This window comes from Schistocerca americana, chromosome 4, assembly GCF_021461395.2.
Source record: "Schistocerca americana isolate TAMUIC-IGC-003095 chromosome 4, iqSchAmer2.1, whole genome shotgun sequence".
Taxonomy (NCBI): Eukaryota; Metazoa; Arthropoda; class Insecta; order Orthoptera; family Acrididae; genus Schistocerca; species Schistocerca americana.
Window position 1 is genome coordinate 357,268,688 of NC_060122.1, and position 21,201 is coordinate 357,289,888.

The 21,201-nt window shown below is 37.4% G+C and overlaps 1 protein-coding gene across 1 annotated transcript in view; it reads right to left on the bottom strand.

Moving 5' to 3' along the window:
* LOC124613057 (multiple PDZ domain protein-like) overlaps window positions 1–21,201 on the bottom strand; it is a 131,119-nt gene that overhangs the window by 25,829 nt on the left and 84,089 nt on the right. Inside the window, exons 6-9 of the mRNA XM_047141641.1 lie at window positions 14,732–15,212; window positions 11,463–11,567; window positions 11,252–11,377; window positions 10,682–10,864 (exon numbers count right to left, since the gene is read on the bottom strand). Of these exons, the coding sequence (XP_046997597.1) occupies window positions 10,682–10,864; window positions 11,252–11,377; window positions 11,463–11,567; window positions 14,732–15,212 (895 nt within the window). The remainder of the gene's footprint in view (window positions 1–10,681; window positions 10,865–11,251; window positions 11,378–11,462; window positions 11,568–14,731; window positions 15,213–21,201) is intronic.

Genomic DNA, 21,201 nt, shown 5'->3' on the forward strand with positions numbered 1-21,201 from the left:
AATGACTAAACCTGCCACACTAGTAAGTGCTTTTGCACCAACATAGATTGCTACACAAGGTAAAGATGACACATTGAGTTGCTGTCAGGCACACCAAAAAGACTGTTACACATTTAGCTTTTGGCCAAAGCTGCCTTCAGGAAACGAAACACAAACACACACACACACACACACACACACACACACACACACACACGCACACACCAAGCAACAACCACACCTCACACACAGATGACTGCCATCTCTGGCAGCTCAGGATGTTGTGCCTGTCTGCAACTCAATGTGTCATGTTTACAGTGAGTAGCAATCTATCTTTTCCAGTATTGTTGATATTCATTCCTGACACAAATTAACGTAACCCTAACTGATCTACTCTACATCACTTCATTCATACAAGCAAGCATGTGTAACTCCGCAATTACTCATATCTTGATATCGGTTGCTTGACAAAACTGAACTGTTTTATGAGGTCTAAATTCTTGCACATTTGTTGCAGTATTTTTGGCTCTCCTAGTATATTTTTGACACTGCTATTTTTATTCTACCTTATAATGTTATGACAGTACATTAATTTCAATTGCACAAAACAATGAAAGATGGAAGGATTCCAAGGCAGGAGGGAGAAGAAAACAGGGTCAAAATAGTTGGAGGAGAGAAAAAGGATACATAGTGAAAAGATGAAAGAATTCTGGATGAAAAAGAAAGAACAACAAAGAAGGAAGCATTGAAATTGGTGTGTGGTCCTTAGATGGCCCAAACAAAAAAAGAAAGAAGAAGAATGTATATACAGAAAAATATATACTTCTCAACATAATTTTCTTCAGTAACTTTACATTTGACCTTAAAGACGTCATTTATTTCATTCCACTGGGAATGAGGATTTTTGTCAGTTTATGCAGCCAATTCACTTCAAATTTCTTTTTTTCTATGTTTACACTGCTGAACTATGGATCTTTCTGCTGGGCAACATATGTTAACATAACAATGGCAAGAATGTAGATTTCTTATCACTATAAAGAAATGAAATTATTTTTGCATGTTTCATTCCTGTAAATGATAAGTGTTATTTGACTGCTGAATTTTTATTGTACAGGTACTTGTAAACTGGCATCCTATCATAGCTACTTTTAAATTTTACCTTGGATCTTTTGAATCTTAAAAATTTCAAACCTCCATGTTGCCACCCAATGACGATCGAGAAAAGTTTTTCCTCTGATCCTTGCTTTGACACTTGGCACTGAACTATAATGAATATTATGAACTTTAAAGTGTCTGTAAGTCATGTAGTTCCCATTTACATCAAGTTACTTTTTGATTAAAGTCACATTTCAGTCATGTATCTCCAACCAATAGCTGGCTGCTGAAAGACATATTAAAATATTTGTTGTGTTGTTTTCCATTTCCATTGACATAAGCTCTACAACCTCTTCTTCCTCTTGTTTCTTTTTTTTTCCCCTTAGTTGCACAATTGTATCGCATAGTTATTATGTCTCTGTTCTCTGTACTTCACACCTGTAGAATTTAGACTGTGTCATCTATCCTATTTCCCATTTGTGACATACATAGATATTATTTATGAGGGGGAAGATTTGTCTGATGTGATAGAAGAAGAAACAGGAGTTGATTTAGAAGAGATAGAGAACCCAATATTAGAACCAGAATTTAATAGAGCTTTGGAGGGCTTAAGATCAAATAAGGCAGAAGGGATAGATAAAATTCCATCAGAATTTCTAAAATCATTGGGGGAAGCAGCAACAAAATGACTATTCACATTGGTTTGTAGAATGTATGAGTCCGGCAACATACCATCTGACTTTCAGAAAAGCATCATTCACACAATTCCGAAGACAGCAAGAGCTGACAAGTGCGAGAATTGCCGCACAATCGGCTTCACAGTTCATGCATCAAAGTTGGTTACAAGAATAATATACAGAAGAATGGAAAAGAAAATTGATGGTGCATTAAATTATCATCAGTTTGGCTTTAGAAAAGATAAAGGCATGAGAGGCAATTCTGACACTGCATTTAATAATGGAAGCAAGACTAAAGAAAAATCAAGACAATATCCGTAATGGATAAGCATAAAATCAACACACATTCACAGGAATCATCAACCTGGAGAAAGCCTTTGACAATGTAAAATGGTACAAGATATTAAAAATTCTGAGAAAAGGAGGAGTAAGCAGTAGGGAGAGATGGGTCATATACAATATGTACAACAGCCAAGAGAGAATAATAAGAATGAACGACCAAGAAGGAAGTGCTTGTATTAAAAAGGGTGCAAGACAGGGATGTAGCCTTTCACCCCTACTGTTCAATCTGTACATCAAGGAAGCAATGATGGAAATAAAAGATAAGTTCAGGAGTGGAATTAAAATTCAAGGTGAAATGATATCAATGATATGTTTCACTGATGGCATTGCTATCCTGAGTGAAAGTGAAGAAGAATTACATGAACTGCTGAATGGAATGAACAGTCTAAAGAATACAGAGTATGGATAGAGAGTAAATTGAAGAAAGACGAAGGTAATGAGAACTAGTAGAAATGATAACAGTGAGAAACTTAACATCAGGATTGATGGTCACAAAGTAGATGAAGTTAATGAATTCTGCTAACTAGGCAGTAAAATAACCAACGACAAATGGAGAAAGGAGGACATAAAAAGCATTCTAGCAATAGTAAAAGGGGCATTCTTGGCCAAGAGAAGTCTACTAATATCAAATATTGGCCTTAATTTGAAAATGAAATTTCTGAGAGTGTACGTCTAGAGAACAGCATTGTATGGAAATGAAACATGGACTGTGGGAAAACTGGAACAGAAACATTTGAGATGTGGTGCTACAGACGAATGTGGACTGATAAGGTAAGGAATGGGAGGTTCTGCGCAGAATCGGAGAGGAAATGAATATGTGGAAAACACTGACAGGGAGAAGGAACAGGATGATAGAACATCTGTTAAGACATGAGGGAATGACTTCCTTGGTACTAGAGGGAGCTGCAGAGGGCAAAAACTGCAGAGGAGGACAGAGATTGGAATACATGCAGCATATAATTGAGGACATAGGTTGCAAGTGCTACTCTGAGTTGAAGAGGTAAGCACAGGAGAGAAATTTGTGGCGGGCCACATTAAACAGTCAGAAGACTGATGACAAAAAAAATTAAAACACATAATCATTGCCTTTGATGTACTTCACTTTTTTCTTGTGTTGCAGTGACTGTATTTCTGGCTTCCATTTCTCCACTGTGAAATTATCTTTATTAATAGTTCACATACCTGGGACAAATATGTTCATTTTTTATGCATAAAGTTGACAAGTTATTCTGTCTTGTTATTTAGTTTGGTTTCTGTTTTCATAAACTTCTTAAAGTCCAGTAACAAACTAAAGAGTTGTGCGGTTGTGAAGTCTTTTGCAATGGAGGTCTTGGATAAGAAGTTTTCAGTTAACTTTCCACCTCCAATTTGGATAAAATCCCAAGGTTCTGATGAGTGCTTCAATTATTGTCATATGAAACTACGTCTGTCAGTAAACACTGAGACTCCCACTTTTATACCCAGAGAATGACATCTGATTGGCCAGACCACATAACAGTGGTATCAAAGAGATGGCAAATGCTGAAATAGTACCCTCCAAGCACATAGATCATGTTTGTGCTCACTGTCCATTGTCACTTGTAGCATCACCACTCAAGTCAGTTGGTGAACTATGTCATCTTGGATTTATTCATTAGGTATTGCTTGGTCACCACTGTTTTTTCAAAATTTCTATACTTAAGGGGAAGCTGATCAACACAGTGATCAACACAGTGATCAACAATAGTTCATATAGATTTCAATGAAATGCTGCACACTTGCAAGGAATATTATAAATCTCTGGTACTCTCAGGCAGATATTATATTTAAAAGGTTGCAAAATTTCTCCAATTTTCCTGGATGACTGCCTGGCCTCTTCCTTGCCTGCTTAAGAGTCATTGCTGAATGACTTTACCAGTCTTACTTGTTGTTAAACCAATGAATGGAAGGTGCACTGTGTGTTGGTCCTCCGGGCATGCTTGAATGGCGTCATGTCTTGGTTTCTTTGATGAAGCTGACATAGTGGCACAGACTGAACAACCACTACTTCTGAACACCACTGTAAAATGGTTAATTTTGGAGTCAAGATGTACCTTGCCAAAAACAGTCCCTGTTCTGTGTATTAAGGTGCTCAGCATAGCTCCCTTATGAGATGGATCATGAAAGCTACATCCACTGAGGTATAGGTCCATGTGTGTAAGTTCTTGATACTTCGAATGGTCAAGCCATCCATCTGCTTTCTGTTCAACCAACATATCTAAAAAAGGCAACTTTCCGCCTTTCTCCATCTCTGCTGTAAATCGTACGTTTGTATGTGTACCGTTCATATGGTTGATGAACTGCTGCAACACCTCATTGCCTTACATCCAAATTAAAAATGTATCGTCAACAAGTCTGAAGAAGCAGAGTGGATGGAGAGCAATGTTCAATGCAAATTCTTTGAAGTCCTCCATGAAAAAAATTAGCTATGGCCAGTGACAGTGGTGAACAAATTCCTTTTCCATCTGTCTTTTCATAATAATTTTCACTGTACAAAATATATTCAGTTGTCAAGATATGTCAAAACATTTCAAATTTCAGGAGAGAAATAGTGAGTGAAAAGCATTACTCTTTCTTCTACTGTTACCTTTGTAAAAATGGAGATCACCTTGAGTCTATCCATTACTTCTCTTGGGCCTATCCTCATCTGCTGATGCTACAAACATTTTAGAGTTCTTAATATAGTGTCTACAGTGGCTGTCTAAAAGTGCCCATAATTTAATTAAATACTGTTCTGGAGGCTGTATGAGAGCTGATAGCACTAACATGTATTTCAGAAAAGCCATACAAGATTTGGTGCCTAGGTGCTTATGGTCTTAAATTTGCCACAAGTTCATCAGAGGCCCAGAGTTCTTTAATAGCTCCCCCATCTTCCTGCTAAGTACCATTGTGAGGCCTCATTTAAGATTACAGTATATGCTATTCTCTAACAATGAGGACACTTTTTGTGATAATCTGTAGCTTTGAGTATGATCTGACTAACTTTTCATCCTCCTTCCACAATTTCAATCCTTGTTTCTCCGCCCTACTAATACTGAACCTGGGGGATTTGGCTGTTGCTAAAATCCAGCCACTAGCAAGCCTTACCTTATCCTCCTCTTTCGAAGGCAGATGCTTTGTTGCTTGTTCCACTCCACTAACAAGCTCAGCAACTGGTAGCATTTGTGGAGCTGGAGCAAAATTCAGACCTTTACTCAGAACCAACATGATAGCCTCATTGAGCTCCTTGTTGGAAAAGTTGATGACAGGCAGTGGATGCCACTGGACCTAGCAGTTCTTTGTTCACAGTTAAGTGCTAACATTGATTGTCCTGTTTCACTGTTACCTTGATTAATCATCTCATTGATGTGTCTACTCATTTCCAGTCCCATGATGAGGCAACTAGTGACAGAAACACATGGTCAATAAACACTTAAGGACTGAGCATTGGCTTTCAGTTCATAACTCACTTGATGTAATTTATCCTTGGTAATTGCATGGCTCCTCTTCGGTGAAATTTTGTTCACTGTAGTAATTCTTTTGTGCCTGAAACAGTCACAGCTGCTAAGTAATCTGACTTCTCTTCAATGCTGTCATGATAGGGTCATGTATATATTTTTCTCTGTGATCCTTGTGGTTGTTCTGATTATATATCACAATGGATTATACAAAAGAGGATGAAGCATTCTGTTTACATAACTGAATAAACTAGGTTGCCACTAGGAACTACGCTGATGCTCAGGGAATAGTAAAATTAGATACTGATGAAAGCAATGTAATGTCATCATGAATTATCCAATAAGTCTCCAATGGCCAATGTCACACCAAGTAAAATCTAGGATATTAGCTATGTCTTTTCCTCCTCCTCTTCTTCTTCTCCTTCTTCTTCTTCTTCTTCTTCTTCAGAACCTCACTGTTTCAAACGATTTTCAAATATCTTCCATCATAACTACTCAGATGGCTAAACACTGTCAATAGAGGAACTGTTGTATCCCCACTTATTTAGACATTATTTGCCAAAAAGGTAAGTGACTTGGTTATATTTATTGGGCTCCTATTGGTACATCATTATTACTGCTAAGTTCTGTGGTGGTACTGCCGTGAGCGAGGAATGGTTTCAAAAAAACTCATAACCAAAAATGTTGATACTATGATAGTAAAGCAGAGTCATACAAACAATTTCCAGATTTGCTGAATTTGGAATTTCAATAATTTACAGGGAAGGAGCAAGGAAGATTGAAGCCAAGATAATCAGTTACTGTCATTTTAATTACACAGGCCAACGATTTTTTTTTTAAACTTTTTTCACTTTGATAGCTTTTATGAGATGAATCCAAATCTAGCCTTAGTTTTTTTGTATCATCCTTAGTTTTAGAGCAATATGCTTTTTATTATACAGTATAAAAATCCTATGCTATACGGTAAACAAGGAAATTAATGAAACATTTTGTTACAACATACGCATGGTTTGCATTTACAGTAAGCTACTTAAAACAATGATATGCGTTAACAGACATTTCACTTGTCAGCTGGAATTGGTTTTTATACTCTTTCTTGTTTTTCTTTGAAGCTTCTTGTGTAGCTTTTCTATGATGAGTCACTTGCTGAACTTCTCAGTGAAGTGACCAACAGTAGTCCCCCATCATGTTGGTGTTCCAGCAGCCTTGGTAGCGTTTTCCTTCACTAGTTTTGGATGAATCAATAAACAGCCTCCAGTCTTCCTTTTTTTTATTCAATATCAAACTCATTCATCAGACCAGGAATGTCTGAGCAGTACACTAAATCATCTTCTTGTTGAAAAAACTTGGAAAACTGCTGCTCTCTCTTTCAACTGCCAATAAGGTCTTGTCTTTTAATCTAGAGCCAAACAATTCAGCTTTTTCTTTCGTTAACCCAGATCCCTAACCAAATCATTAAGCTTGGCCTGAGTAAACAATTAGAGCTCTAGACTTTCTGTATTACAATGGAATTCATCGTCATCTGGTTCATCTGAATCAGATTGTACATCAGAAAATACTTCTGTTGGAGTAGAATTTAAATCATATGGTGGTTCAGGAATCGGCAAATCTACACCATGCCCTACTGTTCGGACAGTGGACAGAAGGTTTGGGTAGTTTATTACCTTCTTGTTTTTCGAATTATGACCAGTAATATCAACAATGCAAAAGTAGCAATCATCGGAACAAAATAGGAACAGCAAGTCTAAAGCCTTTTTTCTCCATTTTGGACCACTTTCTACGATCTTCAACACACACGTAACATATCCTATGCGGCGCCCATGATTTATCTTGATCACCAAGTTTAGATCCAAAGTACGATACATAAACCTTTCCCACAAAGTCTGTAATGTTTTTGGTGTTTTTTAATCACAAATTCACTGCAAATATAACAAAAACTGTCAGCAGTGTTTTAACAACCACGATTAGACATTGTATTGAGCACATGTACAGGAAACGGGAAAGTGAGATTAGATTGACAGTAAACAAAACTCCATCTGTTAAAACAAAAATAGAATCAACCTTTTTTTTGCCAGCAAGTATTTTTCAGCAGTGCTACCAATGGCATCTACACTCATTACACTTCCTCTTTAAATTATTTTAACTATATAAAAGCTGTCAAATTCTTCAAAAATTAATTTAATAAATTTAACTGTAAAATGTGAAGAAATTGTGGGTGATACAGATTTTTAAGTATCATATTTGGATTTGCCACCCTAAAAAAGACAAGAATATGGTATTTTCAGCAAAAAAGTTTTTCCATCGTTGGTCTGTGTTATTTAAAGCATGGAGGAAACTGAGCTCATTTGGTGTGAGCTCATTTGAGGGTTAAAATTCAGGTCTTTACAAATTTGCCTTATGGATTTCCAAGTTAGAAACAATCCTTTAAAAACGCAAAATGTATATGAGTACTACTATTGTTATTTTGAAGACACGACTTCTCAGATGTTGCAAGCCCAGTTTTATGTAATGACTAGCCAAATGTACTGTGGCGTAAAGAAGCCTTTCAGAGTTTTCTTAATTTTGAGAACATATTGTGTAAAGTGGACTACTGCATAATTTTATTCACTGTAGCCCATATCATCACAACACTAACATCTACATCATGTGGTTGGCCTCTTCAGAAACTGATTATTTCCGACATTTCAATGCCCCAAACTGTGATGATGAATGTACTATTTATTCCATTAAATTTACAATGTATGAAACACAAAGTGAATAGAGAAAACATCCCGTAAGACAGTAAATGACTGTGACACCAATTTAGAGGCTAGTTTGACCACCACATGGCTTTGCTAGGAGATGGTAGACGGGAATGCACCCTTTTCTAATCTTTGAATCAGCTGTCATCCAGTTGTGGGAAGACATCAAAGTCAGGTATTTTTTGCAAAGTCTTATTAGCAGTGAGAGTCAACTATCACAGAAAACTCTCAACACTAACCAGCACGTGAACCTCCGATATTACATCCACTGTCAGAGTAATAAACTGAGCAGTCAGTTAAGGTAATGTATTAATATTATTTGCAATAAAATTCAAGTAATTATTTTACAAAATAACATTAACCCAACAGCATAGCGTATAACTGAACTTTTTGTACATGGAGTAAAATTTAGAGTTCATGTGCATAAGAATGCGAAAATTTCATTCATCACACACTTAATATGATTGTTATCAATACCAAAATACACTGATGCGACAAAAGTCACGGGATAGTCATATGCGATATGCACATATACAGAAGGTGGCGGTATTGTACACGCAAGATACAAAAGGATAGTGCATTGACAGAGCTGTCATTTGTAGTCAGGTGACTCATGTGAAAAGATTTCCAATGTGATTATGGCCTCAGAACAGTAATTAACAGACTCTTGACTGCGGAATGGTAGTTGGAGCTAGATGCATGGGACATTCCAATATTCCGAGATTCACTGTGTCAAGAGTATGCCAAGAATACCAAATTTCAAGCATTACCTCTTACCACGGACAATGCAGTGGCCGACAACTTTCACTTAATGACTTTGAGCAGCAGCATTTACGTAGAATTCTAAGCAACACTGTGTGAAATAACCATAGAAATCAATGTGGGACATATAATGAATGTATCCTTTAAGACAGTGCAGAGAAATGTGTGTTAACAGACTATGTTAGCAGACAACTGATGAGAGTGCCTTTGCTAGCAGCATGACATCACCTGTATGGCCCTTCCTGGGCTCATGACCATATCAGTTGTACCACACTTGACTGGAAAACTGTGGCCTGGTCAGACAAGTCCTGATTTCAGTTGGTAAGAGCTGATGGTAGGGTTTGAGTGTGGCACAGATCCCATGAAGCCATGGACCCAAGTTGTCAAAGAGGCACTGTGCAAGCTGGTGGTGGCTTCATAATCATGCTGGCTGTGTTTGCATGGAATGTAATGTGTTCTCTGGTCCAAATGAACCAATCATTGACTGTAAATGGTTTTGTTCAGCTACTTGGTGACCATTTGCAGCCATGTTCCCAAACAATGATGTGCCATGTCACTGAGCCACAATTGTTTGCAATTGAATATTCTGGCCAATTCAAGCGAAAGTTTTGGCCATCCATATTGCCTGTCATGAACCTCGTTGAACAATCATGGGACATAACTGAGAGGTCAGTTTGTGCACAAAATCCTGCACCAGCAGCACTTTTGCAATTATGGAAGGCTATAGAGGCAGCATGGCTCAACACTTCTGCAGAGGACTTCCAACGACTTTTTTAGTCCATGCCAGACCGAGGTTCTGCACTGTGCCCAGCAAAAGGAGGTCCGCCACTATTTTAGAGGTATCCCATGACTTTTGTCAACTTCATAATCATTGCACTGTGTATAGCACGCACTTTAAATATGTTGTAGTAACCGTAGAATCAGAATGAAACCACAGTTTTGGCACCATTCTGATAAAAGAGGAACTAAAATATAGGTACAAAGCAAGAAGTTACACAAATAATGTAAATTTAGTTAAAAGCTGACAAAGAATATATATACTAATGCTGTTACAAATACCGCAAAAGTTGAGGGAATTACTGAGGTAAATATCAAAATTTGAGTTTTCAAAGTTGGATTTTCTTAATCTGAAGCTTAAGCTGACACATGACTTAGTTTTCACTTTACTATCATCTTATTTTCCCAATTTTCCATCTCAATTTCAAAATATGAGGCACTCTGCTCTGAAAGCTCATATTTTAATTTTTTCCTAACAGTTGTATGACAAAAACCATCTTATAAACGTAATTATGTTTATCTGTCTTTGTTCATGTTCTAAGCATTTTTGTCAACCCTAGAAAGAGAACTAACATAGAAGAATTGTCATTTCTTATTAATTTAGATGATGGACAGTTCCAAAGCCAAATATCATTTCTGAACTGTGCTTCAAGAACTGGAATATATGACAGAATTCTGGCATTTACTCTCATATGCTACACAGTGGCACAGGATAAATACAGATGATCACATTTTATTGAAAAATTAATTGCACTGTAGAACATAAAGAGCATGGCTGAAGAAAAATAAATAGTAATGATAACAACAACAACAACAACAACAATAATAAGAAGTTCAAATTTTTATGACACACCTGTATAACTTCTGGTGTAGGAGTCCTGGCCTGTGGGACTTGAGGGGGGGCACTCTTTAGCAGCTGTCCGGTGGGGGAGGGGGGTGCGGGTGCCCTCCTGCGGGTTGACCCACCAACTGCTCCTGCAGAGGAGGATGTGGGCGCAACTTCAGTCGAATGACTCTCAACTTCTCCGTCCACGCTCTGGAATGAGGCACGCGGGACGTCCACTCACGCTACACCTTACTGTTCTCATATTCTTAGTAATTAAGTATCTATAACTTATGACATATGAAAGTGGCACTGTCTATTTTCCACATGGTAACCACTTTAATATGTGCAACTCATGTGGACCACCTCACTATCTCATCCCAGAAACGCTATGACTCTTTGAAGCTTCATTCATATTGAAATTCAATATAAGATATAATCTATGGCTTAAATAGACAATATGAAAAACTTCCTATGCTTTTGCTCTCTAAAGAGCTTGGCAACGTAGGCTAATTCTTCTTACAGTCTCAAATTACATTTGGTCTATTTTAAATACTTGTACCTTTCCTGTTCTAATATGTAAACTTCCAAAACACTCACCCACTGTATCAGGGACTGCACGAGAAAGCAGACTGGGTTACCCGCACTTCGGATCACCTCAACAGCTCTTTCATGGCTTGCATGGCGTAAGTCAATGCCATCCACTTCCAGAATTCTGTCTCCAGTCTACAAAAAATTAAGTAAATACAATAAAACAAGGGGGAAAATCACTCAGCTCTCATATGATTTTTTCACACTGAGGAAGACGTACCTTAAGTTCACCTGTGCGACCTGCTGGACTTTGTGGCAGAACATTTTTTATGAAGATACCTGAGATGGCAGACCCACTGTCTGGCCCTGCATTGTATAAATCAACCTGCAGGTAAAAGCAGAATTTTACTCCACCAGAACTAAGCCAAAGCCTTCCCAAATAAAACAGTTCCACATACATGGCTGACACAGCTTTTCTATTCTTAACATGTTTACTAATACTATACTACTAGAATTAGTGTATTTATTGAGGGTAGTAGTAGTAGTACTAGTAGTAGTAGTAGTAGTAGTGGTATTAATCAAAATATTGCACTTCTTTATGAATCTCAAAATAGTAAGCCATGAAGCCCATATAGATACTAATACCTTTTCAAACTTGCTTGAACATCCATCATTGTTGATGCTGAGTGCTAGGTCATTTGAGTCATCAATGATTTTCTTAATGCACTGATTGTTTGACATGTTTAAACAAATTGAATTGTGAAATGAGACGTGATATGATAGGTAAATGAAATGAACATGAGATCACATGGTATTCACCACTGGTAAAGGTATTACAATTACAAAAACTTCAGGATGGAAACAAGGACACAATAAACAAAAGGAAGGAAAGATAACCACTCACCTGAAATGACTGCTGTGTGGCATAGAGGCATTTGTAACAGGACACAAATGACACTAGCTTACGATGTGGGTGCGCACACGCGTGCGCGCATAAGCGCATGCATGCATACACACTCACTGACGCTAGCTTAAGATGTGGGTGTGTGCACACGTGGGCGCGCGCGCACACACACACACACACACACACACACACACACACACACACACACACACACACACACACACACACACACACACACATATTTATATGCATGCGTGGGTATCTGTTTAAGCATTTGGGAAAACTGACACTTCCTTATAGAAGAAATCATTTCTGATGAACTATTTTTTCCCCTTCATTATATGACATTCTTATATAGAAGTAAGTGGTCACTTAAATATCTGTAAATGGAAACAAGTAGTTGTATATATTTATTTCAAACAAATTTCGAAAACAAATCCACCAACAGCCAGGCCAACGACCTACTGGAGGTGTAATTTCACTGCTCAGAGTACCAGTACTGTACCTTGGAAAGGACAGACTAGAAATATGATGACCAATGCTAGGAACAGGTATAAGAGATGAAAAAATAAAAATGTTCTGAGAAATGGATCATAGAACATAACATCCTTTAATAAAAAAGATCAAGAGCTTATAGAAGAACTGAAACATCATGAAACCTCAATACATAGTATCAAAGAGACTTAAAATAAAGTCAAATGGCAGAAGGAATATGACTAGTACCTGCTCATTTATAGTGGAGTCAAGAAGGAGACAAGAGTTAAAGCAGAAGTAGGGATACTTATCCACATGAAATACAAAGATGTTATTGAGCTGTGCCAATACATCTTTGAGAGAACAGTTTAACTAAAACTGAAACTGGCTCATCACGAACTGAGCATTATCTCCATGTACAGCCCTGATGATTGTAAGTTTACAACAGAAAGAGAGGCTTCCTATGAGCAGTTACAAGAAGTTATCAATATGATATCTCCAAACAAACTTGCAGTCATAATGGGGGAATTTTATGCTCGTACTGGAAATAGTGTCCATCCATGGGGTTAAACAATGATTTAATGAAGATTTTCTGAATGATAATGGTGAGATTATGATCAACTGATGCTCAAGAAATTAACTGAGAATAAATACTGTCTTCTATGACCAAAAAGAGCAGTACAAAAATATTTTTCAGAACACAAGAGATCTTAATTCTATAAAAGATTGCATTGTTACAAACAGGAAAATCCATCCTCAGTCAGTGCTAGATGTTAGAATTTTAAACTCTGCCAACACATGGAGTGATTACAGTCTACTCGTGGTGAAAAACAAATTGCATGTAGGAAGGAACAAGACCATCAAAGAACCAATCTTAAAAGAAGAAAAATTTAATAAGCATTGATATGTTGATAGACGCAACAAAAACACACAAACACACACAAAAAATTTCAAGCATTCGCAACCCAAGGTTGCTTCATCAGGAAAGAGGGGAGGAGAGGGAAAGACGAAAGGATGCGGGTTTTAAGGGAGAGGGTAAGAAGTCATTCCAATCCCGGGAGCAGAAAGACTTACCTTAGGGGGAAAAAAGGACAGGTATACACTTGCACGCACACACATATCCATCCGCACATATACAGACACAGGCAGACATTTGTAAATGCAAAGAGGTTGGGCAGAGATGTCAGTCAAGGCGGAAGTACAGAGGCAAAGATGTTGTTGAATGACAGTTGAGGTACGAGGGGCGGCAACTTGAAATTAGCGGAGGTTGAGGCCTGGTGAGTAACGGAAAGAGAGAATATATTGAAGGGCAAGTTCCCATCCCCAGAGTTCTGATAGGTTGGTGTCAGTGGGAAGTATCCAGATAACCCAGATGGTGTAACACTGTGCCAAGATGTGCTGGCCATGTACCAAGGCATCTTTAGCCACAGGCATTACCAACAAACAGTCTGCCTGTGTCCGTTCATGCAAATGGACAGTTTCTTGCTGGTCATTCCCACATAGAAGGCTTCACAGCGTAGGCATGTCAGTTGGTAAATCATGTGGGTGCTTTCACACGTGGCTCTGCCTTTGATCATGTACACCTTCCAGGTTACAGGACTGGAGTAGGTGGTGGTGGGAGGGTGCATGGGACAGGTTTTACACCGGGACGGTTACAAGGGTAGGAGCCAGAGGGTAGGGAAGGTGGTTTGGGGATTTCATAGGGATGAACCTCGTCTTTCCTTTCGTCTTTCTCTCTCCTTCCCTCTTTCCTGATGAAGTAACCTTGGGTTGTGAAAGCTTGAAATTTGTGTTTGTGTTTTTTATTGTGTCCATCAACATACCAACACTTTCTCGTTTGGTAAGTTACAGCATCTTTGTTTTTTATATATATGTATATAAAGTTTCATATTCATATGTCTTAAAGTTTAATAAATATATGCATTCGAAATATGTATATTCTAATTGAAACACCCTGTATTTCTTTTCAGAGTTCAGTGAATATCTCAAATATTAGGAGGAAGGGGGCTTGGAGGAAGCAAGATCTGGACTTGATTCTTATTAAAATCTGTAGACAATTACTGTAAATTAAGAATTTATTTATAATATTGTATCCTGTGTATACTGACAACAACAAAAAGCAAATAGTGACACAATAAAATAATAAATAGGCTTAAAATTTGTATGCTTACCTTTCCACCAACAATACTGATACCAAGACTGCAGTTAGGCTCCCGCAGTACTTCAACAGACCTCTCTGGTCCCCAGTGCTTTGCCAAAAGCACTGATGGAGACGAGGCACCACGCTCCACGGCTGATGCAGAAGGCACCTGTGTCGTCACAGTCATGCTGACTGATGGACTAATTGTTACACTATTAGGCAAACTCTCCTGCTCACACGAGTCTCTTTTCTGTCTATTCAAACTACAAACACTATCTGCACTGGCACTTATTGGTATTGTAGGGTCCACAGCTTTATTACAAAAGTCTGTTGCTGACTGTTCACAACGTTCAAGCAAAGGTGATAAATCAACACAAGAAGAGTACTCTGATTCACTCACAATACGAGTCACTGTTGTGCTCACAGGACTTTCTGCCTTTTTAGTCTGTTGAGGTTTGAGAAGTGCACTGTGCACTTCGAGGGCGTCTGCTGCTTTCTGTATATACGGTGAGCTGCAAGGGAAGAACTATTACTAACGATAACTTCTTGAGTCAAGATATCAGAACAACCAACAATGATGTAACAATAAAATTACACAAGGCAAGGGCATCAATACACAAGGTGGAATATGAATTAATATAATTACATAAAAACCACAAGAGGGAGAAAGAATAACAAAAAAAAAGAGACAAAAGAGGACACATGAATAAAAAGTAGTGTCAGTCATCTAATTGAAAATGCACCTAATGAAGTATCTGAAAACATTTGGCAGATAGCTCAATGAAAATGGATAATCATTAAATTCAGAGAAGACTCAATAACTACAGTTCAGTACTTCTTGTTGAGTTTCTCATGCTTTAAATCTATCTATCTATCTATATCCGGATCCCGCTCCAGCTACTGCCGCATCTGGGTGCTGACAAGTCCTCTTCATTTGGCTCGGTCCTCCCACCACCTTTCTTCCTCCACTTGCTGCCAGGCCACACCTCTCCTTTCCACAGATATTCTCACTCCCATTTTCCACCATGTTTTTGGGTGCCCTCTAGGTCTTTCATCCATCTTTAGTTCTTCCATAATTTTGGGGAGTCTCTGCCCATGCATCCTCTTAACATGCCCATACCGTCTTAATCTCTTTTTTTCAATTTCTTCTCTCATACTTTCTTGTTTAAGATCCTTTCTAATCTCTACATTCCTTACTTTGTCCATTCTTGTTTTTCCCTTAACTGCTCTGAGAAATTTCATTTCCCCTGCTTGCAGTCTGCTCCAGTCCCTTTCTGTCATTGTCCATGTTTCTCCACCACAGGTGACATTAGGGAAGTAATAATTCTTTTACATAAGGAGTTTTGCTTTTTCTGAAACTTCCTTACTCCAAATCAGGTGTTTGAGTGGCAAACAGGTGCAACAAAAATACTACTAAAGATGTGAGCTTTTGGCCAGAAGGTCTTCTTTTGAAATAGACAACATAGTTACAATACACGTGCCCACTGTCTCTGACCTTAAAGGCCAGACCCAGCCAGAGAGAGTGTTCATTTGGGTGCACACAGTGTTCACGTGAACGTGTGTGTGTGTGTGTGTGTGTGTGTGTGTGTGTGTGTGTGTATGTGTGTTGTCTATTTCAGAAGAAGGCCTTCATGGTGAAAGCTTATGTGTTTAGTAGTCATTTTGTTGTGCCTGTCTGCAACTCAACATCTCTGCTAAAATAAATAAATAAAATTAAAATGAACATGACGAGCAATCTGTCCTTTTCTTAATATTGTCATTATTCCAGCCTGGATTTTCCACTGTTAGAAGCAGATATTTTTAAGTTTTTGGGGCTACATAGAGATCAGAACCTTGATTAGAAACACCCATATACTACAATTAATTAATAAATTACTTTGGCTACATTTGCAGTTTGAATGAATAGTTTTTGTTATAAGTTTTAAAAATGGAAATTTGTATATTTCCATTAACTAGTGAATTATGGATTTTGGGGGGGTTGAGGGAGGGAGGAGCATCTCAAATTACAGTTGTCAGAATACAGGAGTGGGTTTAAGAATTACATCTGGTGTCAATCGTAGAACATCTTGCGAAGACCTCCCCAAAAAACTTGGAATTTTGACAACTGTTTCACAGCACATACCTTTATTCACTTTGTCATTACCAATATTTCTCTTTTCTGAAAGAACAGTGAAAATCATGAATACTGTATAATATAGGGGCCCAAAACAACCTCTACAAAGACTTCAATGGCACAGAAAATATATTAGTACAGAAAGAAGTCAAATGTATGTGTTCTGCAAACTGCCAGAACATACCAAGTATCTTATTGATAACATGATGAAGTTGAAGAACAGATTAAAGAATACAACTCCACTAAAAAATTCTTCACAGAAACTCTTAAAACTTATTGTTTAAGGTTTATGGTAATTAATATTAGCATTTACTACAACAATACTTCTAATATTAACTTATTTCATTCTATTGTAGTTAAATACAATATACCCACTTTACTTCTTTCCACATATAGATGAATGGGATAGTGATATGGCTAATGTAATGTAACATAACAATGAAGTGAGAAAAAATTGAAATACTTAAGAGGTAAATTAATAGCAAAAATAAATAATGATAAATGAACAATGGAGCAGAGGAGAATATAGACAAAGAGTGGAGGACATAATGAGTTACAGACATTTAGCAAGAAGTTAAGAGGTGGTGGCTATAGGAGTGAAAAGGAGAGGGAGGACAGAAAGCTGAAAATGAGCACTTGGAATATGAGTGAAGTTTATCTACTTTTCTTACCTACGTCACTTTTGTACAACTTCACTGCCACTTGAATTGTCAAAGGCTTTACACTGCTTAAAACACTTCTTAAATTTCCTCATTTGTTTGGACACTATGAGTGAACTGGTGTCCACAATGTACTACAATACTAGGAATTATTTTGTGGTACATCAGTAGGTTTATAGCAACACATTTTACATCCAGTTCATTCAAAACATTTACAATTTGTAGGCATCACAACTTGATCTCCGCACACATCTCTCTCTACACCCTGTATTCCAAGAAATTTACTTTAAGTTATTGTCCTCCATCCCTTCTTCTTGAAGTACTGGCCACACGGTCTCATTTTTCCTTCCTTACAACTAAACTATCTTATATTTTCTCCCAAATAACACCAATAATTATATGCTTTTATTTCCTTATATACTAGTAAATTTTCCCTGCCAGTCACATACATCTATTCCTCTTTTACTCTGAGCCCATTCACATTATTCCTAATTCTACAACACACTACCAAAACCTGCAACCTTTTGTTTTTGTTTTGGCTTACCAGAATTTATTTTCTATTCAGGTGCAAAATATACTGTATTTAACTTACTTAAAGATCAGTACCACATCTTTCTTTCACTTCCTTGCCAAACTTTCTTCTATTCATCCTTTTCTGCACACTGAATTAAGAAACAACTGTTTGTCCACAAAAGCATACAATTTTTCTTTAAATAGGCCATTACTTTTAGTATGTACTTTACTGTGTATGACTTTCTCATTCTGGATTTCCATTTTAGACTTTGGAATTAAAAAGATATTAATATTATAGTTAATTAGGAGTAAAGGAGATCACTCAACAGCAGAAGTGCTGAGACTTCCACATGCAAAAAGAGAATGATAACTTTAGCAGCCATAGAAAAAAATCTTTCTATGAGCAAGAGTGTATGTGCATGGAAAGGGGGGGGGGGGGGGGTGGCATTGGATTAGCAGAGATTGAGGCCACGAGGATTATGTAAGTGAAGAATGTGCGGGAGGATGGAGAGAATGGGGAGGATTTTGGGTAGGGTCTCCCTCATTTCTGGGCACGATGATAGATAATCAAAGCTCTGGCAACTGGTTCATATATTTTGCCAGGAAATGAGAAACATCCTATCCAAGATTCTCCCCACCCTCCCCATCATCCTACACATCTTTCACCTCCCCAACAGTTCCCCTTCCTCTGCCCTGTCACCCTCTCCCAATCCATGCCTCCACATCATCTTCTTGGTGTGCTGAACCATACTAGCTCCAGCACCTGTGTGCCATATGCCTAGCCCGTGCACTTGCCATCTCTCCATCCTGCATTTCTAGCCTGAAAACCTGCTGCCTTCATCTGAACCACTAGTTACTCATTCCCAATATTTTGTCCCACTTCCTGCCTCTTTCTCTGTCTAACCACCCCACCAGACACAACCCCCACACCCATCCACATACTGAACTGCAATCATGGCATTGTCCGTCCAGCCAGCATAACATAGTACCTAAGGCATGCAGAGTGTGTGTGTGTGTGTGTGTGTGTGTGTGTGTGTGTGTGTGACACACATTCATTTTGTTTTTGCCTGTGTATTTGTACTCCTACTTGTCACAGGATTTCTTCCAAAAGTCAGCAAAGTTTTCATTCTCTTTAGCTTGTGCCTGTCAACAACTCAACACTTCTGCTATTCAGCTAGCAGTCTCTGTAACTCATAAATTATATACTTTGTGCCAGAACTTTCCTTAGTATTAATATTATGCTTAAAATTGTCAGTTTTTGGACTTTTTTTTTGCAAGTGTTACTAGATAATTTTGAAACATTTATACATATATATATTTTTTCAGATAATCACTGCATGTTGTGCATTTTACCAGCATGCTTATTTAATCTATATGATAGTTCAGGTTTATGATATATGTTCATATAATTTGTTTAACTATTGTAAAGATAAGTGACAATGTTAAATGCTGTGAAATGAAGCTTGCACACTAATGTGAAGCCTACTTACCGATAGTAGTCAGGAAATATCCTGGTAGTGCAAAGGATGCAGGAAATAAAGCATAGTTTTTACAGCATAGCCAGAAAGAGAGAGCATGTGTGATAACATTGTGATTAGTTGCATGTGAAATACACTAGGCAAATCTATGAAGTGAGAGTGAATAGTGAGGCATCTATTGGGCACAAAAGACTTTTGTAAATTGTAATAAGCACAAATGTATGAATACATCAAGCCTACTTTAATGTCACAATACAACATTTTGAAACAGAAGGAAAACCTGTAATTATATGGAGGACTATCAATTATAATCAATCTATCACAGATAATGCAATCTATCACCACTTTAGGCAGAAATACCATACTACTGTGCACTTTTTAAACTATCATGTTAAGAGATATAGTAACAATTTTCAAACTTTTAATGAGAATCTATGTACCATGTGGATATGATTGTGGAATATCTTAAGTTATTATGTGAGCTATTTGGGACTGTGAAACATACCCACATTTAATTACTCCAACAAGTCTGGTCATTCCTGGCAATACATACATTGTGCAATAAAAATTCTAGTGAGCATTAGTTATTCACTGGTTCAGACAGTGAAACTTTGGTCTTTAATGACTACATCTCTGCATAATGAAATTAATATCAAGGAATTGCTCTATGTGTAGTGCAAGCTGATTTCACAGATCACTAACAATAAATTATTTCCATATCATGTCCAACAGAATTTAAAACATTTTTATTTACTTCATAACTGTTTATATTATCTTTAACAGTATTATCATTATATTTATATTATTTCTAAAAACAAAAACATCATGTCAGTAACTTTTCTGCATTAATTTTTGCCTTCTTGATGTGTTCACAGATTATCAGTCCCATTAAGTTGATTTAAAACATAAATAAAGAACATTAGTTTTAAATGACTTTGTGAATAAGATCACAGATCCTCTGAGAAAAGGGCAACCATTAAATCTGATATTCTTTGAAATAGTCTGTTCTTGTACAGTAGCATAAACAGAAAAGAACAAAACTACAGGAATTATCTAACCACTGTATCCATCAGCCACAAAAATGAAGAAAGGAATAGTAATATTAATTGCTGGTGGTTCACCTAGAAGTCCTACAGCATTGTACTTCAGCTACTTGTCCTACTCTGGTATTTCTTCTATAGGTTGCATATGCCATCCTCATCCTTATCATGCACATATTAAACATTCAAGTAAGTAAGAAACTTTCAATAGGCTTGGCTTTAAAAAGCTGCTGTTCTGTCATTACTTACTTTATTTAATCACTGCAGTACTTCAGCAACGTATAGTATAGATACTCCCCAACTGTACCAAACTTGATGCAACCATATTACAACTGAGTTTAATTATTCTGCTCTTACATATGGTGTGCACTATAACATGTGCAAACTATAGCCTATTATGAGCCTGTAACATTGCTATCAATAGCATTAAGCTGTTATGTGCAAGTGAAGAAAGCAATGCAAACATGAACCACTGGTTTGAAAATAGTGTTCTGTTCACTGCAGATAAACAGAGCCTTAGCCAAGTTAAAGCCAAATAATCTGTAGGAATGAAAGAGTATTGGCTCTGTTTCTATAAATTAATGAACATTTGGTTAAAAATTGCCTCAGATGTAAAGTAAATCAGTGATGCATGCCATTCACACTTTTAAAGAAGTATTTCATGTATACCTGCCATACTTCCTCATAAATTCAAGTAA